At 64.1% G+C, this 23,281-nt stretch overlaps 1 protein-coding gene across 8 annotated transcripts in view; it reads right to left on the minus strand.

Annotated features, from left to right (window-relative positions):
• Nucleotides 1-23,074, minus strand: part of NFIC (nuclear factor I C) — a 60,557-nt gene extending 37,483 nt beyond the window's left edge. For 3 of the 8 annotated variants that reach the window (XM_080807924.1, XM_080807929.1, XM_080807925.1), the window contains exons 1-2: nucleotides 22,898-23,028; nucleotides 7,343-7,874 (exon numbers count right to left, since the gene is read on the minus strand). In XM_080807924.1, coding sequence (XP_080664050.1) covers nucleotides 7,343-7,874; nucleotides 22,898-22,900 — 535 coding nt within the window. In that variant the 5' untranslated portion in view covers nucleotides 22,901-23,028. Of the gene's footprint in view, nucleotides 1-7,342; nucleotides 7,875-16,806; nucleotides 17,016-22,897 lie in introns of those variants that run through there. The other 5 variants (XM_080807926.1, XM_080807922.1, XM_080807927.1 and 2 more) reach the window with 5 other exon arrangements.
• Nucleotides 23,075-23,281: the final 207 nt, after the last annotated feature.

Here is a 23,281-nt window from a genome sequence, read left to right on the forward strand (position 1 = left end):
CAGAGTCGGGGCGTGAGTGTAACACACCCGCTGAAAGTCAAAAACGGAGAACAAATAAAATCAGGTCAAACATCTCAATAACTTGTCCATACTGATTATGTGTCAAAATGACAATATTTTGGATGCCCCGGGCCAAACAGAATATGTTGTTAAAACTCATTTCCCCTGTACATTTGTACTTTTAAGTGTGGATACCAGAAAAAAAAAATGCAATTATCGATGTGGCCCCCACTGTATTCTCCTGGAGGGAGCCGTTCTGAAGCCCACCTAGGAGAATTTTTTTTTTTTTTCTTGAGGAGGCTCTATGCCCAGCACAGAGCCCAACGCGGGGCTTGAACTCATGACCCTGAGATCAAGACCTGAGCTGAGATCAAGAGTCAGATGCCGAACTGAATGAGCCCCCCAAGGCGCCCCCCACCTAGGAGGACTGTAGAACCGCCTGGATGGTGAAGAGCCCAGCTTTGAAGACTCTAGAACTCCAGCCTTGGGAACTCCAGAACTTGGCTCCTGGGGAACCAGGGAGCCACCTCAGCTCTGACATTCTAGAGTCCCCCTCCCCCCAGCCTCGAAAACCCCCTCCCCACCTGCAAGGCATCTTCTCTGAGGCCCGAGGGTCCCCCCGACTTCCACCTCCCAACACCCTCCAAGTCAGCCTGGAGCACAAGATGGGTCAGGATGGACCGAACACAGGGCCCTTCCTGGGAAGCCCAGGGCCTTGTCCCCACCCCTCTCCGGGCCTCGGTTTCCCCATTCGGACAAGACACGCAGTGTCCCCGTGTGCCCCCTCCCTCATCTGTCACCAACTCTGACCATCTGTGACTTCCTGCCCACACCCAGCTGGAGGAAGAGGGGCTGGCCTGGCAGCTGGCTGGGGGAGGGGGTGCCCGAGATGTCCCTAGCTGCCCTCCGCCTCCCCTGGGCTCCCTGGGCGGAGGGCCAAGGGGGCAACCACAGCCTCGCCGTGCCAGAGGCAGCCGCCACAGGTGCGACGGGCTGGCTCCCCCTCCTGCTGGCTCCTTGGGGAGCCCGGCCCTGCCCGGCCGTGTGGCCGTGCGCACGCGTGTGCGTGTGCATGCGCACACACACACACACACAGGAGCACTCTGCGGGCGGCCTCGGGAGCACCCTCACCCCTGCCTGGGCCACAGGGGTGCAACACCAGGAGGGGAGCACCTACTCAGGGGCGCGCCCCCCCTCCCCTTCTGAGCGCCCAGCACCCGCTGAGAGGAGGATGCTTCTCGGCTTCCATCGCCGACACACCCTGCACTTGTTGTGCAGAAAAACCGAAGCGCAAAGGGGGGTGCCAACTTGGCCCAGGGTGCCCAGCGGGCCAGAGCCGGGACCGGAGCCGCGAGCGCGTTGAGGGTAATAATCACTGTGACTACAGGACGACAGCGGACGTTCTTATGAGTTATTTATCGTGACAGATACCCACAGAACACGCTATTATTTCTCAGGAACAGCAACAAATCATTGCTTCCACGAGGGCAAAATACACACCGCACCATCTCTGCTGTCCAACCGTCTCTGAGCGCACAGCTCGGCGGCGGGAAGCACGCTCACCACGTTGTGCAGCCACCCCACCCTCTGTTTCTAGAACTTTCCATCTCCCCACATGGAGACTCTGTCCCCACGAAGCACGGACTTCCCACCCCTGCCCTACTCCCGGCTCCCACGCTCTCCTCTGTGTGTGTGTGGACGGGACTCCTCTGGGAGCGGGGTCCTGCGGGACGGGTCCTTCTGGGTCTGGCTCCTCTTATGGAGCCCCGTGTCCTCGGGGTCCCTCCATGTGGTGGCAGGTGGCAGGGTCCCCTCCGTTCTAAGGCAACATATCACTTTGGAGTGCTTATTGCGCAGTACCCCCGTGTTCTAGCACCCTGCACGCACTCCCTAATTTAACCCCACGGGCCCTGCTCTTATCACGCGCACTTGAGAGGGCGGCAAACCGAGGCCCAGGCAGTGACGTCACTTACCAAGGTCATCCCCACTCTTCCTGACACTGCCAGCGCCCCTCTCGGGCTCCTGGCCTGCTCTGTGTGCACAACCCTCACCTGCTGGCTGTCTCTTTGCTGCTGACCATGAGCCCGGAGGCCGGCCATCACTATAAATATACCGTCAGCTGGCGTCTGGGCCTCGGCCCCGTGCAGGCACCTTCCCTGCACAGACAGACGGCCCGGACACCTGGCTGCCTGGCCCGGGAGGAATCCAGGCTGCCGGGAGCCCCTCACCCCTCCGCTGCCCAGACACCTGGAGCGGGTGACGCGGCGTGCTGCCAGTGGAGAGCCTGTCCTGGGTCACAGGTGCCCCCGTGGGCTCCCTGGGAGGGGAGAACAAGGCCCAGGGTCCCAGAGCAGAACTGAGGTGCCCCCCCCGCCCCCCAGTGTCTCCTGGAGCTGGGGAATAGATCCAAGAAGGGACTGAGCATTTATGTAGTGCTTCCTGTATGCTTTTTGAGGTCACTGACTCGGGTCCTCAGTGTGGTAGACGCAGTTCTCACAGTCCCCATTTACAGACGGGAAACCGAGGCTTGAGACGAGAATCCGTCTCACAGGGCCTGCAGCAGTCATGGGCATAAACTGTGTCGGACACCCACATAAATGGGGGCCCTCCCACCCTCCTGCCCACCCTGTCTCCCAAGGACCCAGTGCTGGGATGAAGATTAAGGGGGGTGGAGGAGGCAGGGGGGCCCTCGGTGGGGGGCCGGCTTGCTCCTCTCTGGGCCCCACAAGGCCCCACCTTCTTGCCTTCAGACCAGAGAGGGCAGGGCTCTGCCCTAGGTCACACAGCACACCAGGGGCAGACGGGTGGCTGACCCAGGCCCCCTTGCTGCAGACTGAGACCCCTTTTCCTGCCATCTGAGCCCGGGCTGCGCTTGATGGTGACCTTGGCCCCCAGGCTTGACGGCCTGAGGGCTCTGGGACGTGGCTCACTGTTCCTTACTCATTCATTCCCCGTTTGTCTGGCACCCCCTGTTCTCATGGGCGGCAGGACTGGGAGGGTGTGGGTACCACCCAACAACCTCCAGAGTATTTTCCAGCTTTTTTTCTTCCTTTCAGGGTTTGAGGACTCAGGATTCTGTGCGTTTGAATTCTGTTCAACTCGCAGGGGCTGTGTGACCTTGGGCCCTGGGCTGAGGGTCTCTGGGCCCACCTCCCCACCCTCCCACATGGGAGAAGCTGACAGCCCCTCGCTGGCAGGCCGGTGGAGAGAATGGAACGAGCTATAACGTGCGATGAGCTCAGAACAGGGTGCGCCGCGCTCGGCACACGCGACACGCGCTGGCTGTTACCAATACCTCTGTCGCGACAGCCTGCTTCCCGCTTCCATCCAGGAGGGCTTGGGGACCCTCCCTGGGGCACCCCGGAAGCCCCTCCTGCAGCCACAAGCTTTCCAAGCTGGCCCCTGCCCACAGCGCCATTCTGGGCGGTTGGCACCGCACAAGGCGGGAACGGGAGGCCAGCCCGCGGCCGCGTCACCAGATGGGCACCATCTGGGCTGGCGGCTCGGGGCGGGCTGGCAGCTGCCGGAGCGGGCGGGCCTGGCAGCCCCTCCCCCGCCCGGGCCTGGCACCGCGCCCGCCCGCGCCTCAGGTTTCTCAGGCCGCCAGAGGGGGGCGGGGAGGCCTGGCTGGGCTTCAGGGCTGGGCAGGCGGCTTCCCTCTCTGGGCCCCGGTTCCTCCAGGCTTCCTCCCAAACGCGAGGCAGGTGGGGGAGTGCCGGGCTCGCCCGCTGCTGGCCTCTCCACCACCTTCCCCGGGAAGCCACGCAGCAGGCCTCGCTGCCCCCCACAGTCCCCGGAGGCCTTCCTGCTCTGTGCCTCAGGCTCCAGGCCATGCTGGCCTCTGGGCCTTTGCACTGGCTGTGCGCCCCCCACCCCCAGTCCGGTGCCCGCCGCACTCACGCAAATCCCTCTGTGGCTCCCTTGAGTCCTTTAGGCCTCATCCTAAGAGCCACCTCCTTGGGGCCTCCCTCCCTCCTCACCCCTCAGTCTGGGGCTTCCCCCCTCCCCGCCCCTCTCCACACTCTGCCCCTGCTTTGTTTTTCTGCCCTTGTTCTTGGTCACTGAACTGCAAATTGTCGGTTTCCGGGTCCCCCGCTCAGTCGCACCCCTCCCTGCACCCATGTAGCAGGTAGCCCCCTTGTGCCCCAAAGTAGAGCTCACATCACCCCCTCATCGTGGTCCCCCCAGCTGGCCCCTAGGCTGCCCCCAGGGCACACTGAGTCCAGCCCCTGGAATCAGGGCCCTAGGGTGCCCGATGGACACCTGGGGTGGCCCAATTTAGCCCTAGGAGGTGCCCCAGGCTCTGACCTGCCTGGCAGCCCCAGCGGAGAAAGGGCCTTCTCAGAGCTCATCCCCAGCCCTCCATCCCCCAAATAAACGTGAGCCCCACCCCCCGGAGCTCCGTCCTCAGCCTCCTCATTGAACCCCTGGCCTCCCAGAGGAGCTCCTTGAAGGGGGTCAGGCCACGAACCCTCCAGACGGAAGGAGGAGGGCAGCGGGCAGTTGGCTCTCTCCGCTGTCAGACTGACACCTGCCCGACCAAGAACAGAGATTTCACTGGGACCCAGAATGAGGCTGGAGGTCCTGGAGGGTGACCTCGGCCCATGGGAGCCTAGACCACAGACCCAGCCCCGGGGTGCCAACAAGGCTGCCAACGTTGTACCCCACGATTTACCTCCCTCCTCTTCCACCACCATCCAGGGTGGAGGGCTGGGGGCTGTCCTCAACAGTAGCCGCCGGCACTCACCTACCCCCTCCGTCCCCCTGGGCTCTGGGACCTCGGGCAGGCAGGGCCCTCCGCTGGTCCTGTTTCCTTACCTGCGACCTGAGTACAACAGTGATTCCCGCCTCGCCAGGCTGCAGAGAGAATGGGAACGAACACCCAGGCCCTCAGAAAAAATGCCCGGGGGTGGGGCAGAAAGTGGAGTTAGGAGTCAGGGCTCTCAAGCATACATAGGAGTTTTCCCCACGGGAGAGGCCTGCCTGGCACGGGCAGCACCGAGGCACGGGGGTAGAATTAGCAAATGGTAACCGTGATGAGGATGGTAGCTGGGCTGGGTCGGGGGACGGGGGTAAGAACAGGGGCCCGCGGAGCCCTTGCCCCAAGCCTGGCATTTCCCCCGCCTCGCCCCCGCCCCCCTCCCCCCGCCAGGGGCTGCCTGTGAGCACTTACCACGAGGACCCAACCAGGCAGCTAATTTGAGCTTCCCATTTTAAAGACAAGGAAAGAAGACACAGAGAGGCTAGGCGACTTGTGTCAGATCACCCAGCTGGCCAGCCGCTGAGCCAGGCTTGGAATCAGGCCTCGCCTCAGTCCCAGCCAGCTGCGGCTCGGTCGGCTGGGGCCAGCTTGAGCAGGGGTTCCCATGGGGATGATGGAGCCCGCGGGAAGCAGGGGCGGGTACAGCTTTGACCTTCCCCAGCCCACGAGCCAGGAGGCCGATCACGCTGGCCGCTGGCCGGCAAAGGCATGGCAGCCGGGGGGCAGCTGGACCAGGAGGTGTCTGGGGAAGCCTGGAGGCCGGGCCTGCCTGCTGAGCCGAGGGGGGAGGGGGGTGGCTGGGGGAGGGGAGGCGCCTGGAGATTGTGCTGACACCGGCAGAAAACTCGCTTCAAAATTTTATCAGCTCAGCGCGGAGGAGGTGGGGGCGGGGACAGGCTTAGAGGATGGAAATGGTGGGAGAGGCCTGGACCAGCATGGCAATGCGTCTGCCGCCGAGGCCACCCCTGCCCCCTGCCCGGGACAGCCAGTCACCTTGTCCACCCCTCTGCCTCCCCGGGCCCTAAGGCAGCTCCGCTCCAAGCCCCCAGGGGGTCTGCGGCTGATGGGTGGGGGCGGGGGAGGGGGCAGAAGAGGTCAAGGTCAAGGAATCAAGGTCGAGACTGGGAAACCGCCCACAGGCCCTGGGGACCGGGAGTCCTACAACCTCATCGAATCCTTATCCCATTGCTGGGAGAAGCCCCGCTGTTACCCCCACTCACAGAAGAAACAGAACAGTGATGTGTCCCGAGTCACCCAGCCCGCAGGGGGCAAGACTCCCGCTGTCCCCGCTAGACTCCACCCCCCACCCCCTGCCCCCAGCCTTCCTCCAGTCTGTCTCTGGTAGTGTGCTCCGTGGGATCCGCCAGGGCGGGCTTGCAACCTGGGGGCACCCACCTGACACGCTCAGGCCACCCCCAGGTGTGTGCCCACTTGGGTACCAGACTCAGCCCTGGTGGGTGGGGGGGCTGGTGGGCATGGGCCACATGACCATCAGGTTCTGTGAGCACACCTGACTGTCCACATGAAGACATTCCCAGCTGACACCTGCCACGTGGCAGGCCAGCGTTCACCTGCCACATGCACGATCCCGCGACTCCCCTGGGGCCTCATCCAGCTGGGAACCCTGATAATCTCCATTTGACAGATGGGGGAAACTGAGGCCCAAGGCGGCCACACAGCCAGGAAGCAGCAGGGGCAACAGATCCTGCCGCCCTCCCAGCCAGGCCCGGGCCCTGGGCCACCAGCCCTGCTGACATCCAGAGGCCAGACCACCCCTCTGGCCTCTATGTCTTTGGTCAGGCTGCCGACCCTCTGGGACACCCCACACTCAGCACTGTCCAGCCACCCTGCAGAGCTCAGCTCTGCCGCAGCACTTCCTCCAGGAAGCTGCCCTGGGTTTTCCCACCCTCACAGGTGCTGCTGGCCTCCAGGTGGGGCGCTGACCCTGGATCCAGCACACACCCAGCTGGAACGGCCAGAGCCAGGAACACAGGGGACCAGAGAGGGCGGTAACCCAGCCAAAGTCACACAGCACCCATCTTCCCCCTCTGCATGAAGCTGGGACCCGTCAGACCTCCGCTGAAGGTCTGAGAGTTGATCCACCAGCACTCACAGCGCCCAAGGCCAGCCCTCTCTCAGACTGGGTCTCTCCCAGTGGTCACTGGCGTGTCCTCACCTCTATTCCCAACAAGGCCTTAAGTTGCCTCTCGGACCTCCTGGGCCAAAATCTCACCTCCTGAGATCTCGAGAGCCCGCCTCTCACCTTCAACCCGCTACGGGCTGAAGACCGCCTCCCCACTCAGACTCTCCTCCAACCGTATCTCTTGCCCTTAGACCTTCACAGCACAGGTGCCGGTCCTACCCTAACGCAGGCCAACAGGCCCCCTCGGCCCCGCCCACCGCACCTGCCTCCCCTCCCAGTCCAGCCTGAACCACCTCCCCAGCCCGACGCAGGTGAGGGGGCCGCCACCCCCCCCCCGCTCCGTCCCGCCTCCGCGCGCCACGGGGCCGCGCACACATCTCCTCCCCACGCGCCCCCCCGGCCCCCCGCGCGTGGGCGCCCGCGCGCGCCCGCCTCACCTCGCTCGCGCACGAAGTAGGCCAGGTAGAGGTCGAGCTCCTTGACCGCCACGCCGATGTGGTGCGGCTGCACGCAGAGCACCGGGTGGCCGCACTGCGCCGCCTTGACCAGGCGCTCGCCGTCGGTGCTCTCCAGCGGGATGCCCTTGAAGAGGATGACCATGACCAGGTCCAGCCGCCACACCTTGTCGGCCTGGCGCAGGCAGTCGATGCGGCGCATCTTGCCCTTCTGGTCGGGGTTGGAGAGCACGCAGCCCGGCGCCTTCTTGCCGGTGATGGCCAGCACGAAGTCCTCGCGGCACTCGGGCCGGATGTCCTTGCGCAGCTTGGCCAGCAGCCGGGACGCCCACTTCTGCTTCACTTCGGCCTTCTCGCCCAGCAGCTCGTCCTTCACCGCGCGCTCCTCGTCCTTGGACATGCGCTTCTCGTGCTTCTTGAAGTACTTGCGCTTCCGCGCCTGCAGGTTGAACCAGGTGTAGGCGAAGGCGCGGACGTGAGGCAGCAGCGCCTCGATGAACGGGTGGAACTCATCCTGCAGGCGCGAGAGGCCAGAGGTCAGGAGGCGCTGGGGACCGCGCGCCCACTGCCCAGCCCGGGAGACTGAGGCCTGGGGAAAGCCCCAGGGACACACACCCCCCTCCCCCAGGGAGGGCCAGGCGCCTGTGGGCAGGGGGCCACTGCAGACCCGGTCACCTCTGGGGGAAATTCGAGGCCAGAGGGGACCCAGCAGAAGTGCATGGGGGACAGGCGTGAACCCCTTGCCCAAATGGGGAGACCGGGGCTTGAACTATGTGGGAGGCGCAGGCCAAGCAGAAATTCATGGAGGGCTGTCTTGAACCCCAGTATATGGACAGGTCAAGCTGAGGGTCCCCAGACGCTCGATGGGGGCCAGCCCATTGTACAGACGGGGAAAGTAAGGTCGAGAATGGGGGATGTTATGGAACTATTCGCTGTCTACTAGGACGGGGGCAGGGGGCAGCAAACCCCAGTCTGAGAGCACCTTAAAGGACAATAGTGAGTATTTCATTCTGTTGCAACTACTCAGCTCAGCTCGGAATTAGCCCTAGATAGGACACACAGATGCTGGTGAGGCTGCGTTCCGATAAAACTTTCTTTACAAAAACAGGTGGCAGACACTGGGCCCCAGGCCTGCAGTTTGTAAGCTCCTGCACGAAAGTATGAGCTCCAGGGGTGCCTGGGGGGCTCAGTCGTTAAGCGTCTGCTTTCGGCTCAGGTCATGATCCCCTGGACCCCCAGGTCCAGGGGATCAAGCCCCACATTGGGCTCCCTGCTCAGCAGGGAGCCTGCTCCTGCCTCCGCCCCTCCCCCTGCTTGTGCACATGCGTGCACTCTCTGACAAATAAATAAATAAAATAAAAATAAAGTATGAGCTCCAATGTCGAGAGCTGGGCCAAGCACACAGCAGGTGCTGGATGGCAGGAGAAACGAGGCTCAGAGAGTGTCCCCAACACCAAAGAAAGCTGACACTGGGGGGGGGGGGAGCGGTCTGAGGGCTGCCTCTGCGGGCCCTAGGCACAAAGAAAACAAAAATGAGGTCCGGAGGTCATTTCTATAGACCAGCTGTGCAGAAAGTCCCCCTCTGAGAGCAACATGGGGCCGTGGAGACCCCTGCCCCCTCCTGTGGGGGTGGGAGGGCTGTCTCTCCCTCTCCATTTTTCATCCAGAGGAACGGAGTCTGCAGAACGTCTGGGACCTGGTTTCTCAGCCTCCAGGAAAAGGGAGGACAAGGAGGAGCTGGGGCTCGTGCGGGCTTCCAGAACGGGAGCACTGCGGTCTCTTCCTGGGAGATGAGCCTTGTCCTCGCCCAGCTCTGGACAGCCTGCACTAGACTCTTGGTACTATCCCTGACGTTGTTACAATGGTTCTGGTCGCTTACAATCTGTCAGGAGCAGGGAAGGGCCGGGGCTCCGCTCCCCCATTGCGTGATGGGATCCAAGGCCCAGAGAGGGGCGGAGACCTAACCTGGGGGTCCCACGGGGTCTCCGGGCCTGTGTGAGGACCGGGGCCCAGGCCGCCGGGCCCCGTGAAGACCATCGGCCGCTCTCCCAGAACAGCCTGGGGTCTCGGGGAGATGCTCGGCCTTCTGGTTGGATGTGGCTGGGGTTGGTCCCACCTCCAGGCTGGACACTCACAGGAACCCCCACCCAGTGCCCTCTCCGGGCTCTGTGCACCCCTGGCCATGGGGTACGGGGGAGGGGGGACCTCAGACCTCACCTATTACTGAGGCTCTGAAAATAGCCTCCCGCCCTCAGCAGGGTGGGGGGCGGGATGGGGCTCGGGATAGCCAGCCCCGCTCCCCACTCTAATGTCCCCCAAGTGTGAGTCACCGTAACAGCTGTGCCAGGGGACTGGACCTCAGGGCTCTCTTCCTCTGTCCACTCCCCCACCCCGGCCGGTCTGCCGAGGCCAAGGGAGAATGGAGGGGCCTATCCTAGGCTGGTGCGTGTCCAACCTCCACATGGCCTTCCGGTGCCTGAATGCCACCTGGCCCGCCAGCCCCAGAGACGGGGAGGCACTGGCCCAGGGTCACAGAGCTGGGCAGCAGAGCTGGGACCAGAGCCCGGGCTGCCTGGCCCGAGGGGCTGGGGGTGGGGAAGTGAGAGAGGCCCAGGTCGCTGCTCCTGATGGCAGGGACGCCAGGGCGGCCAGAGGCCAAGCAGTGGTGTTGACGCTGGGCCACGGCTGCCGCCCAAGGTCTGGTGCTTTACTGGGACAGCGATAAGAGGTGGCTGGGAAGGGGCAGCTGGACGGTCAGCCAGGTCTCCAGCCTCCTCTGCTTGAACCGTTTTCTCTCTGAACCCCACCCCTTCTCTGGGCCCTACCCCCTCTGGGTCCACTGTCAGCAAAGGTGCCAGGGAGGCGGGCAGGGGCGGGATCCCACGTCACCAGTGACCCCAGCTGGTCTGGGAGAAAGGAAGACAAACAGTCTGTAACTGGGTCAGGGACCTGCTGCCCTCTCCTCCCTCATTCTCCCTGGGAGGTCAGCCCAGGTGAGAGGCAGGTCTGTCACTCTCTTTGTCCCACAAGACCTGCCAAGGCCAAGGCATTTTCCTCAGGCACCTCCCAATGCCCTCATTGGCTGACCAGGCAAAGGAGACAGTCAAGGCAAGCCAGCTGCCAAGACTCCTCCCGAACTCCTACGCATCCCTCAAAGCCCTGTCTCCAGTGTTCCTTCTCCTTCAGGCAGTCTTTCCTGCTCCCCTCAGGGATCCCCCCAGACCTAGCCTGGACCATACAAGCTGGGGTTCTGAGTCAGGCTCTACTGCCACCCATTCCCACCCTCCAAACCTGAGGCCCAGGGCTAAAGCACTCGTGCCTGACCCCGGAGCAAATCACTGCTCTGCTTTGGGCCTCAGTTTCTCAGTCTGTACAACGGGCAGAATGAGATACGGCAGCTGCAGGGTGTTGAGGGTTTTTTCCAGTTCCTGGTAACCAGAGAGGCAACGTTGGGGGGAGGGGGAGCAAGGCCAGGCCTTTCCCAAGAACGCTACTTGGCTCCCTGGGACTTCCTGGCCAAAAAGGAGAGCAGCAGCTAGGTGGGGGACACCTGGGTCCGAGCCCTTGCTGGATGGGCTGGGTCATGAAGCTCCTATTCACAAACCACAAGTTTTCCCGGAACGATTCTGTCTCCCTCATTTGTTCAGTGACTCACCAAACGTTACTGAGAACTATCTTAGCCCCTCCTAAATTCGTATCCCCAACTCCTACACATCCTTCAGAGCCCTAGTTCCGACGTCTTTTCCACTAGGTTCAGATGAAGTGGCAAATAGCAGAGCTCAAATTCAAACCCAGGTCCATCTGGCACCAGAGCCGGTGTCCCTAACCTCAGGTAATTCCTCCCTCCAGCTCAGAGCATCACAGCTCAGGCACGACACCCACCTAACGAGGGCGAGATGCGTGTGATTGTTCGACATTTACTGAGTGTGCCTGCTGTGCCGGCTTCATGCATGGTGCTGTGGACCCAGCAGTGACCCGGGCTCAGTCCTCACCTGGATCCTGATCTGGGGCAGGGAAGGATGTGAAACAAGCAGACAGATACGTAATAAAACGTCACTTGGAACAAGGCACCCTGAAGAAGCCTAAAGGCGTCTGGGGAGGGCGAGGGAATGCCTTGGGGTTGTTTTTTTAGCTGGCAGTGGTCCATGAGGGTCTTTCATAGGAGATGACACTTGAACAAAGACCTAAAAAATGACGGGCCAGGGTAGGAGCTTTCTAGATAGTGAGAACAGCATGTGCCAAGGCCCCGAGGCAGCACTGTGCCCCATGTTTTGCAAGAATGGTGAAGACGGTGGTGTGCTGAAACAGAGTGAACAAGGAGGAGAGTGGAGGGGGTGGGTGTGGGGAGGTGCCAGGGGCTGGTTGTGAAGGGTCTTGTGGGCCCCAGAAAGGAATCTGCGTACACGGAGTGGTGGGAGTGAAAACGTCCCACCAAACTGACCAGGGAGTCTGGACCCTGGATCTCCTGCCTTTCCTCTCTGTGCCTTCATGTTCCGGGAGGCTGACGGGGGTTGACCCAGAGGGCCAGGGAGAGAGAGACAGGGTGTGGGGTCACACCTTTCAGAGGCTGAGCATTTACTGAGCTATCAACTCTGCAAAATAGGGACTAGCCTAGCATCTGCTTTCTGGAGGGAGAAACTGAGGCCCTGAGCACTGAAACCACCCACCCAAAGTCACGCGGCCAGGAAGGAGCCAAGTTGGGGCTTGAACCCACGTCCTCAGGGTGACTGAGGACAGCCCCCCTCCTGAGCCCTTCAAGCACGTGGTCTGGCCCCATCACTGGGACTCCCCAGAGATATGCGTCTCCGAATGCCGTGTGACTCCCTTCCCCTGCTCAGTCCCAGGTCACAGACCATCTCCTCCTTAGCCAAAGCGGCAGCCTGGCCGGGCCGCTGGACTGCGGCCCCTCCGGGACACGGATTTGGTCCTTCTGGTTCACTGCCGTGCCCTAGCACCCAGTCTGGATCCCTGGGGGAGCAACCCCATCCTGTCTAAGTGACACCTCCAAGCACCCCCCACGACAGAGGATGCTGGCACGTCCCCCCCCCCCACTGGTTTGGTTACACTCAGGAAGACCCTGGACAAGACTGGGCAGGGGCAGGGGGAATGACCCCGAGCAAAACCCCTCCGGGCTCGTGGCTGTTCCTGTCACCTGGTCCAGGCAACGACCGAATGAGGAGGAGGGTATGTTGGAAACGCCTCCAGGACGTTTCATCCAGTCATTAGCTGAGCGACCACCATAATCACAGCCACGTTTATTTGGCACCCACTGTATACCAGGCACCGCGCCGAGGGTGAAGCCTCGGAGGAAGGCGTGATTGTCCTCCCCAGGTCACGTGGGCAGAGACTGAGGCTCCAAGGAGGTCCTTCTCCCGGCTGGCAGAACCGGCCATTCATTCCTTCCTCCCACAGACGTTAGTAAGCACCTACTATGTGCCAGGCCCTGCACTGAGCACCTCACAGGGGCCCTGCCTCCCCAAACCGTCCGGCGGCGGCGCAGGCAGCTGAAGATTACCGTTGGCTTCATTTCACAGCGAGGACCGGGGCGAACCGAAGGGCTCGGGGCCCTGCCCCCCACCTTGCAGCCGGAAAGCCAAGAACTCAGTTCGGAGGTTCCCGAGCAAGGCCCGTGTGCACACGGAGGCGCCCTCAATCTCTGCCTTGGTGCCCCCCGTCAGGACCCATCGGAGGCAGGGCCGCGTCTTCACGGGCCAGGGTCAGTGAGCACGCGTGTGCGTGTGCGTGGGTGTGGTTCAGTCCCAGGGGAGCCCCTGCATGGGGGCACTAGCGGTCCACCGAGGGGAGCAGGGAGCACACGCGTGTGCGGGTTGCCGGGAACACGTGCCTTTGCGTGTTAGGGCCGTGCGGGGCAGAAGGACCCAGGATGCAGTGAGTGTTTCCCATCCCTTTGGTGTGAGAGCAGGGAGGGAGGACCGTTCAGGCTGGCGGGAGGGTAGGGACAGAGAGGGAGGAGGAGAGAAAGGGAGGGGTTGGGGGGGAGAGAGACAGAGACAGAGGGAGTGAGAGAAGGAGAGGAGGAGGGAGGGAGACAGTGAGAGAGAGAGAGAGAGAGAGAGAGGGAGAGAACGCTGACTCGGCCAGAATCCCAGCTTCGTGATTTACAAGGCGCCTGGCCCTGGCTCACCGAGGCACCTCCGCAGAGCGGGGAGGAGGGAGAGACCCAGACACAGGGATGGAGAGAGGGAGCGCGACCTGGAGTGAGGCTGTGCTTTCTGCAGGAGCCAAGCAGAGGCCACCAGACCGGGGCGGGGTGGGGGGTGGGGTGGGGGGTGCGGCACTGGGAGCGCCCACCTGTCCAGGCTGGCCTCAAAAGCCAAGTGGGAAGTGGCCCCAAACCCAGCCTCGCCAGCCATAGTGCTGTGCCACTCTGGGCAGGCCCTGGCCGTCTCTGGTCTCGGTTCCTCTCCTAGCCCCAAGATGCTGGGGGACCCCCATCCCACAAAGCTCAGGCCAGGCCTAGGCTCCACAGAGGCACTTAAAAAAAAAAAAAAGCCTACTAAACCGATCAAAAGCCAGGGCTGCCCTCCCCACCTCGGTCTCCCCACAAGGGGTACCACGCTGAGAGGGATCCCAGGGCAGAAATGAAGGGAGGAATGAATGAATGAGGGAGTGGCCCTGGCGGGCTGGCGTGGCCGGGCCGAGGCCCCGGGGAATCCTGGGCACTGCAGCCAAGAGGGATTTGGCCCCAAACCCGGAATAACTAACGTGGCGGTGCGGAGGGTGGGGGGAGGCAGGGAGGGAGGCCCGGAGCAGGGCCAGCGCGGGGAGGCCGGCCTTCCCGCCGCCAGGATTTATGGAAGTAACGGCTGCTCCACACAGTTCCTCTTAAGAGTAAAAGTGAAAAAGCTCTTGAGTCACCACTGAAACAGGGACGGGGCTCCCAGAATCCTCCAGGGCTGCCGCCACCGCCACCCCCCCCCCTTCGGCGGGCAGGGCCGGGGGCACGGGGCGCTGGCACCGGGGCACTGCTCTCCCCCCCGCCGCTCTCCCGCGGCTCCCTCCGACAAGGATCCCGGTCGGATCAGCTAAAAGGGAGCTATTTTTGGATGGGCTCAGGTTGTAAAATTAGTTGGGCAAAGGGGGGAGACGGAGGCCCAGAGATGGGGAGACACGCGGGAGAGATGGAATGGGGGAGAGAGACGCAGAGACAGACGGAGGCACGGAGAGAGACATGGAGGCAGAGACAGGGAGACGCAGACCAGAGACGGAGAGAGACGGAGGAGACACAGAGGGACGGGCCAGGGAGATGGAGATGGTCAGAGAGACGTGGGGTGGCGGCCCGGACAGCCAGGAGTGCACGTCCTGAGCGGGCAGTCGGGGTCCTCCCAGGGGGACCCCCAGCCAGAGACCCCAGACCAGGCTGGGTCTGCAAGGAGCTCTGCCTGGGGGGGGGGTGGTCCCAGGGCTCTGCTCCTGGGTGGGGGACGCAGGAGTGGAGCAGGGGAGGGCAGCCCCCTGCATTTGGGCCACTCCATCCCCACCCTAGTGGGAGTGGGGGGTGCTCTCGGGCTGTCTCTGCCTATCTCTGTCTCCCGTGTCCCCATCACTGGCCCAGGACAACCTCAGGGAGCGTTCACGGTCCTGTCCACCTGCCCGGCCGGCTGATCCTTGCCCTGCTCCTGGGGAGAGCCGAGCCCGACCCCGTGAGCACACAGGCTCACGCCGGCGCTCCGCTCAGGTTCTCGCTGCCACAGCCTCTCGGCAGCAGCGTGGATGGAGGCCTGTCTCCGGAGGAGTCCTGATGGGGGAATTCCAGGGCTCGGTGACAAAAGGCGGCCTTCCAACCTCCTCCCCTGGAATAGCCTCCCTGGCTCAGCCCCCCTGTGTGGCTCTCGGGAGCTGGCAAGCTCAGGGAGGGCAGAGGGGGCGGGGGCACCCACAGCCACCCAGGCTGCCCCGCAAGCCGAGACTGGGAGGCCCAAGGTCACACGGCAACCCTCCCTAGAACCCTACTTGCCTGCGGGGAGCCTCAGGACAGCCGGGAGGCAGAGTTGGGGCAGCAGGGACAGCTTCCGGGGGGCCCCCAAAGTTGTTCAGAAGGGGAAACTGAGGCCTGGACAGGGGCATGGACTTGTCCAAGGTCACTCAGGGGATCATGGGTAGGACAAGCCCTGAGGACACCCCCCCGCACCCTCCCTCTCCTTTTCTGGCGGGAGCTGGGAACTCCCCAGTGCAGCAAGAAAGACTGTACCCCGAAGGAGGGGGCCCCCAAGTCCTGAATAGCGGACCCTTTCCCACACAGACCGGGGGTCCCTGGGGCCCAAGCCAGGCATCCACGTGCTCCCCATAAGAGAGAGAGGAGGGAAAAGGGACAGGCAGGCTCCCGCTGGACTCCCACCTCCCAGAGTCCCGCACTCAGCAGTCTGGAGGCCGCACCGCCCGGTCTCCGGAACCTGCTTTGTTCCTCAGGAGAAACTGAGGCCACAACCCCACGTGAGGATATGGGGGGGCTGGAAGGCGACCAGCGGGGGGGGTGTCCCAGAGGGGGCTGGAGGAGGAAAGGAGTCCCCGGGGGTGCGGCCTGGGACAGGGGCAGCCGCCCCCTCCCCACACACCCCCTTGCCCGTTGCACAAGGGCTCAGCCCGGGGCAGTCCGGGAGCCCCGCCAGGGGTGAGAGGCTACGGGAGGGGGCCAGGGGCAGGTGCCGGGTGCCGGGCCGGCGAGGGCGTCCGCAGCGCCGCAGTGCCCGGGCCAGACCCCGGAACGCCCGGCCTCCCGGCTCCTCCCGGGGCGGCGGCGGCGGCGGCGGCGGCGGCGGCTCAACAACCCAGAATCGATGCGGCGAAAATATCAGATCGGTGTGGGGGGGGCGGGGGGCGCGGGAGGCCGAGCCGGGATGTCAGCGCGCCCCACCCCCGCTGCTGGCGCCTCCAACTCCGCGCGCCCCCTCCCCCCAGCACACGTGGGCCAGTAATGGGGGGAAAGGCGTCCCGGGGCTGGGGTGGCGGGGCACAACCTTGGCGGGGGGTGGGGGGGCGCTGTCTGGGGAGCACATCCGAGGGATCCTCTCCTCAACAGTGCCGAGGGGCCGGGTCAGGACCCCTCGATTCCTCCTAGGGGCAGGCCCGCTCCGGGCGGGGGGTCACGCAGAGGCCCGGCTCCGGCCCTGGGGTGGGGGGAGCGCCCCCAGACCTTCCCGGGTGGGGTGGGGGCTAGCGTCCCGCCAGCCTGCTGCTCCCCGAGTCCCGCGTCCGCGCGGGGAAGAGGCCGGGGCGCCCGGGGCGGGGCGGGAGTCCCGAGGGTGGGTCGGGGCAGGGGTCCCCGGCCCAGCCCAGCCCCCACCGGCCCCTGGCCCGCGGCGGGGGCACCCCCGGCGGGGCGGCGGGAGGGACGCGCGCCTTTCCCGTCCCGCCTCCTCCGGCTTCGCGACTCCGGGGCCGGGCGGCGGGGGGCGCGGGGGGCGCGGGCCGGGCGAGGGGCGTACCTGGGTCAGGCAGAGCGGGGACGAATACATCCCGGGCGCGGCGGGAGGCGCAGGGCCGGCCGGAGCGGGCGCGCTGAACTTACTGAGTCATTTTTCCAAACCCCCCCCCCCCCGCGGCCGCGGCCGGCGCGCTCCTCGCCGCCTCCTCCCTCGGTCTCCCTCCTCCCTCCCTCCCGCGCTCGCTCTCTCTCCCTCTCTCTTCCTTTCCTGTCCCCCCTCCCTCTCTCCTCCTCCGTCTCTGTCTCTCCGTGTCTCTGTCTCTCCTCCCTCTGGCAGCCTCCCCCCTTCCTCCCCCCAATTTCCCTCCCCTCCCAGCCGAGCCTCCCACTTCTCAACATCCAACTTTCAAAGAAACGAGGGAAAAAAGAGCGCGAGCGGGGAAGGAAAGCCGCTCCCCCCCCCACGCCCCATGAACCCCCATCATAGCTATTATTACGAATTACGAACCGCCCCGGTCCCGGGCACCGGACGGGGACCAACCGGCGGCGCAGAGCCCGGTAGCCGCGGGTCCCCCAGGACCGCCCACCCGAGTCAAGTGGGGAGGGGGTGCTGGGCTGGTGCTGGACACTTTGGGGCCGGAGGTGGATTTTTAAGACCCCCCCAACCCTCCCCGCGCTGGCCGGGAAGTTGGAGAAAAGAGCCAAGTTGGGGGGGGGAGGGAAAGAATGAAGAAGTGACGTGTGCAGAGGCCCAGCGCCAGCGCGCGTCTTTCCCCTTAAAGATGTACGACCCGGGGTGCAGGGCAGGAGGGGGGGGCCACAGCATCCTCTCCCTCTGCTCCCCTTAGAGCCAGACACGGGCTGCAGTTCCCTGGGCACGGAGCTTGGCTCCAAGTGCACTCCTCCCCCACCCCACCGGCCCCCAAAGTCCCAACTAACCCGAGAGCCTCCAGGAATCTGCTCTCACCTCTTTAGTTGGCACCAAAGGGGAACTGGGTGTGTGTGGTGCGGGGTGTTCTGGCATCCCCCATGAGTCTCCCCCAGCATCCCAGGAGGGTAGGTCCAGAATCTCAGGCTGGCCACGGAAACCCTCGCAGCCTCTTCCCTGGGCGACCAGTAATTCCTATGGAGACTAGGAGCATGCCCATTTCACGGATCTGCAAACTGAGGCGCTGGGAGTGGCTTGGAGCCCCAGAACCCACCTTCCTAAAGCTCCATTGTTCTCCCTCTAGAGTAACTGGGCACAGACCTGACCTCCCCCAGCCTAAGCCCCCAGGGTTCCTGATGACCATGATCTCAAGCCTTCCCCATTCACCCCCTGAATCCTCCCAACCTCGACTGCCGAAGCTCCCATTCCCACCCCACAGACTGCCCCTTGGTATTGTCCCCTGTAACGTGCACGAACAGTGCCCGCCCATGGGGTCCATGGGCATAAGGGTAATGACACTTAGCAGAGCCTTGACCTTCTGTCAAATGCGCAGCAAGACATTCTTAGAAAGCCTGGTGATTTTCATTGGTCTCTCCCAGTGTCCTGATGCCAAATGATACCCTCCTGCCAACGTGGGGCAGCCGCCCCACGCCCAGGGTAATGGGAGGGGCCGGGAATCCCGTTATCCTCCCGTGTTACCGGGAGGAAACAGGCTCAGGGTCCCAGGGCTAGACTAGGGGGGAGCAGGGTTCCTACAGAAGGCAGAAGGCAACGATCCTGGGCCACTCCGAGTCTCCACTCCATTATTATTCAAACAAACTGTTTGAATTCAAACAAACAGTGCTTAGCATATCGTGAGCGCTTCACAAAGGTTTGAAAACCCCTGGCTGCTGTCAGGCCGGTGGGGGGGTGCACTTGAAACCCCAGGATGAATGGGGAAGGCAGGTGTCTAGGAATCCAATGCCAACATAACATGCAACAGGATTTTATTATTTGAAAATGGCTAGGAATACAGAGAGCACAAGATTCCAAAGTCACAGACATTTAAAAGTTACACTTGACTGCAGACAGTTCTCCCAGCTCGCCCCCCTCCTTCCCGCCCAGCCTGCCACCTGAGCTCCTTTCCAAGGTGAGGTCCGGAGAGCACAGACTGCCCGTCTGTCTCGGAGCCTCAGTCTCCGAATCTGTAAAATGGCAACAGTGCTGGGACGCGTGGAGGAGGGTTGGAGATGGGAACCCTGAGGTTACTCGTGTGAACGCTGTGGACACAGTGCGGAGAGGAGAACCTTCTGCAAATTCCCGAACGCCAGTGGACTGTTACAAATCTGCATATTCTAGTTCGGGTGGGAGGGGCCCTGAGGTGCACACAGTAGGTCTACAGCTGCCAGCCAGCTCTAGCGCAGGCTTGCAGCCTGGTCTATGTCTCCTCCAGCGCCAGCTACGCTCCTGTGTGCCTCAGTTTCCCCCCGGTGAAAAAGGGCGAAGGGAGTTCCCACCCCTTGGGTTATTATGGGTGACCCAGAGGAGACTGGGCTGAGGTCAGAACAGGGCTTTGCACCGGGCAGTTACCTGAACAAAGCAACTGGTGGATGTGGACCTTGTTTGTGCGAGGGTCTGGAAGGGGAGTGGGCCACGTGATTTAGCAGCGGCACTTGGGAGCACAATTGAGCTCATTGGTTAAAAAATTAAAAATGCACTCTCCTTAATCATTCATTCTGCCTTTTCTTAACTGTCCATGACCCAGATGCACAAGCGTGTCGACTACCACTCTCTACCACTAACGGTAACAGTCTGGGAACTAGCCAGGGCGTCCCTCTGCGGGGGAACAGGTTAGTAACGCCAGTGCGGGAACAGGCCGGACTATTACGCAGCTCCATAAAAGAATAAGAGGTTCCCATCTGCAGATGTCACAGGGGGAAATAAGCCGGAGACCAGGGCTTCTCCCCCAAGGTGCTCTGGACCATTCTCTGCCCAGGGATCTTGGACGCTGTGGGGGAGGGGTGCTGAGCACCATCCCTGGCTGGAGCACCTCCAGTCCTGACCATCAGCGATGTCCCCAGGCGTGGCCCAGTGTCTCCCTGGGGTCCCACACAGGTAGGGGTGAGGAGGTGGGTTGGTTTCCACTGGGGGTAGTTTGGTATAGACTCTTCAGATGTTCACGAATGGTTTGTGTCATTAAAAACAAACTTTTAAAAAAGTGCGTGGCATTCACCAAGCAGCTGAGGCAGGGGAAGGCCACCTCCTAGGTGTCCATCCAGGAACTCCAGGGCGACCACCCCCCGGGGCACAGAGGGCACAGCACCATGCCAGGCCTTGGGAACGCACGCTTGGGACAGCGTCACCCCTCCTCGGCCCCTGTGTGTTCCCATTCTACGGAGGAGACACTGAGGTTCTAGAAGGGGATGTGAAGGTCTTTGGTCTTGGTAAGTAAAAAGAGGACGGGACACAAGATTGGCAGATGCACACAGCACATACAACGTGCCACGAAGAGACGCACAGACATACAGGCGCACACACCGTGCCACACAGATACCCATGTCACACACCTAGCGACACAAACACATAGGGATTCCCCTGAGCACACACCCACCCACAAACACGCACTTCCGCACACCTGGCCTCGGGCATCACAACAGAGGGCACCCGGGGACTCACACAAAGCACACCCATACACACAGACATGGGCACACACAGGAGATGCACAGACCCACTCAAGTGCACATACAAACATGGCCACAACACACAGACACTCCTTCACAATCACATACTCAACCCCAACACAACCATACACACTCATGATCACACACGCCCACAAGCAGAACCCCTCCCAGTATCCCTATGCAGGTGCACGGGCAGAGGGGCACATACCGGTGAAATAACCACATCCCTTCCCCCCAATCAACTCCCCCCCCAGCCGGCTCAGAGCTCTCCAGGTCTGGCTGGGGCGGGGGGATGGCTTATCTCTCCAGCCTCCCAAGTGCAGGTGCCTGGCCACAGTCATGTCTGTGGGGGGCTGCGTGTGGACCTCTGTCTGCACGTGGAGTTACATACACCTGTGTTGTGGGTGTGTGCTTGTGAATGTTCCTGCTCCCGGTGTGTGCCACTGCGCTGGGCGGCAAGGGGAGGGGCTTGCAGCCGGGGGCAGCCCAGGTGTCCCACTGCACAGGAGTGGGGTGGGAGGGCTGTTGGGGGAGGGCAGTGCAGGGGAGGATGAGGACTGGCAGGGGGCGGGAAGTTTAGCAGACAATGCAACCCTGAGGGACGGGGACTAAAGCATCCCCGTGTCCATGTAGGACGCCCTTTTCCCTTTCCCAAACCGCCCCCCCCCCACAATGGGATGCAGGTTCAAAGCAAAAAGCAGAGACTCCGGCCTGGCCTTGGTGCTTTTATATTTAGAAAATTATATAAAGTGCCCTGGTGTGGGGGTGGGGGTGCGGCGGGGATTCCCCTGCAGGGGAGAAAACAACCCTTTGTGCCCGCCCCGTCTGGCCTCGTAGGGGGCAAGTGCAGGGAGGCAGGACTGGGGGGGGGGCTCCCAGCATAGGGGGTGAGGGGGTTTCCGCGGCCACCCTCCTGGGCCCGAGCTGGCCCGCGAGCTTCTGTAACCAGCCATCCCTCGGGACCTCCTCCGCCGCGGAGTCGGGGGACCCCCCCCACCGCCCCGCCTCCCTCTGGGGCAGGTCCCCGCGCACGCGCAGCCCCTGGCGGGAGAAGGCGCCGCCACCGGGCGACCGTGTCCCGGCGCCACCTCGCGCCCGATCTTCAAGCCAGGACCACCTGGGGCCCCACCGATGGGGTACCCCGAGTCGGAGGGAAGTGGAGGGGACGGTGTGGGGTGGTGGTGAGATGAGGGGACAGAGTTTTGGCATGGTAGAGGAAACACCCGTCCTCACTCAGCAACCCCGGTTACAGGAAAAAAGGAACCTGGGGGGAGGGCGAGGAAGAGTGTAGACCCATCCCCAGGAATAGTCACTCGGTGCTGATCACACGCACACAGCGACACCCAACTGTCCCCCGGGACGCAGGCATACGACAGTGCTCCACTCACCAGCAACCCCCAGGCCGCCACACATTCACATGGGGACACCCCACGGGTCACCCAGGGACACCACGGCCCTCGGGGACACACACCCCGCCGTACAGCTTCACAACACCTTCCCACAGAGACGCACGGTTACCCAGACACACACACTGTCCCTTAGCCGCACAATGCTCTAACACATACGCAACACAACACACACAGCCACGTGGATGCGCACACACAGACACATAAAGGAGAGGACTCGACGCGCCGAGACCCACGGACCCACGGCCGGCGACGGGACCACCCAGCCGTACACACACGCGGGCGCATCCCCGGCATCCCGTGCGGACCCGTTTGGGAGCACAGAAGCCCCCAAACGCACCCCTCGAGTGCCGGATGCCACCGACGCCCGCGGACTGGACACCGGAACCCTCAAGTGCAGCCACCGACGCTAGCGGGCCTGGGGCGCGCCGGGCCGAGACCTGGTGACCCCTCCCGGCTGGGACCCCGCGCGCGCTGCGGAGGGGCCCGGGGTCGGCCCGGGGGCGGGGCTCAGGCATCGCAAGGGCAGGCGAGGTGGCTGCCCCCGCGCGGCGCCGAGCGCAGCCGCCCGCCCGGCTCCAAGTTCAAGGCGCCCGGCGGCGGCCGCGGCGCGCTCTCCGCCCCTCTCCGCAGCGGCCATTTTCCGCTAGCTGGCGCGCCGCGCTCGCCCGGGCCGGGGCACCCTGCGGGGGCCGCCGCGACCCCCGCCCCGCACGGCCCGGGCGGGCGCCCCCTCCTCGACCCTCGTTCCCCCGCGGGCTGCGCTCTCGGGGGTCTCGCGCTCCTCGCCGCGCCCTCCCGCCTCGGGCTGGGGCCAGGGAGGAGGCGGGAGCCGGGTCTGGGTGGGGGGGGACCCTCTCCCGGGAGCCCCGCCCTCCCCGCCAACTCCGCTGCGCCCGCCAGGCGCCCCCCACTTGGGGTCCCCCGCTGAGCCCCGCGCGCCAGCTCCGCCCCCAGCCGCGGGCGGGGTGGGGGGGGAGATCGGCGGGCGGGGGTCCCGCAGCCGCGGGCTGTGTTGGGGGGGGCTCCCCGCCTCGGGCCCCTCCCCTGGGCGGCCCTCGCCCCCCGCCCCCCCCAGACCTTGCAACTTTCGCCGGGAGCCCACGCACCACCCCAAAAACTCCCCGGGCGAAAACGAAAGTGGGGGCGGCGACGTACCATGGCGCTGCTGCGAGGAGGCGAGGCCGGCGCCGGAGCGAGCGCGCTCGGTCCCCGGCGAGGGGGGGCCGGAGGCGGCGGGAGGAGGCGGCGAGGGAGGGCGCGCGGGGGAGGGAGCGAGCGCGCGAGGGAGGGGGCGCGCCGCGCCCGCCCCCCCGGCCCGCAGGACCCTCCCCTCGGCCCGCCCTCCCCCCGGCCCCGCGCGCCGCCCGCGCCTCAGGCCGCTCCGCGCCCCGGCCCCGGCTGCGGCGGCTCCCGCTGCGGCTCCATCCCCGGCCCGGCCCGCGCGAGGGGAGGCCGAGCAAGCGGCGGCCGCGGCGGGTCGTGGGGCCCAGGTCGGGCTGGCTGCGGAGGAAGCGGATCCACCTTCGCCGCGGCGCGCGC

Source organism: Martes martes, assembly GCF_963455335.1.
Source record: "Martes martes genome assembly, chromosome: 1".
Classification (NCBI taxonomy): domain Eukaryota; kingdom Metazoa; phylum Chordata; class Mammalia; order Carnivora; family Mustelidae; genus Martes; species Martes martes.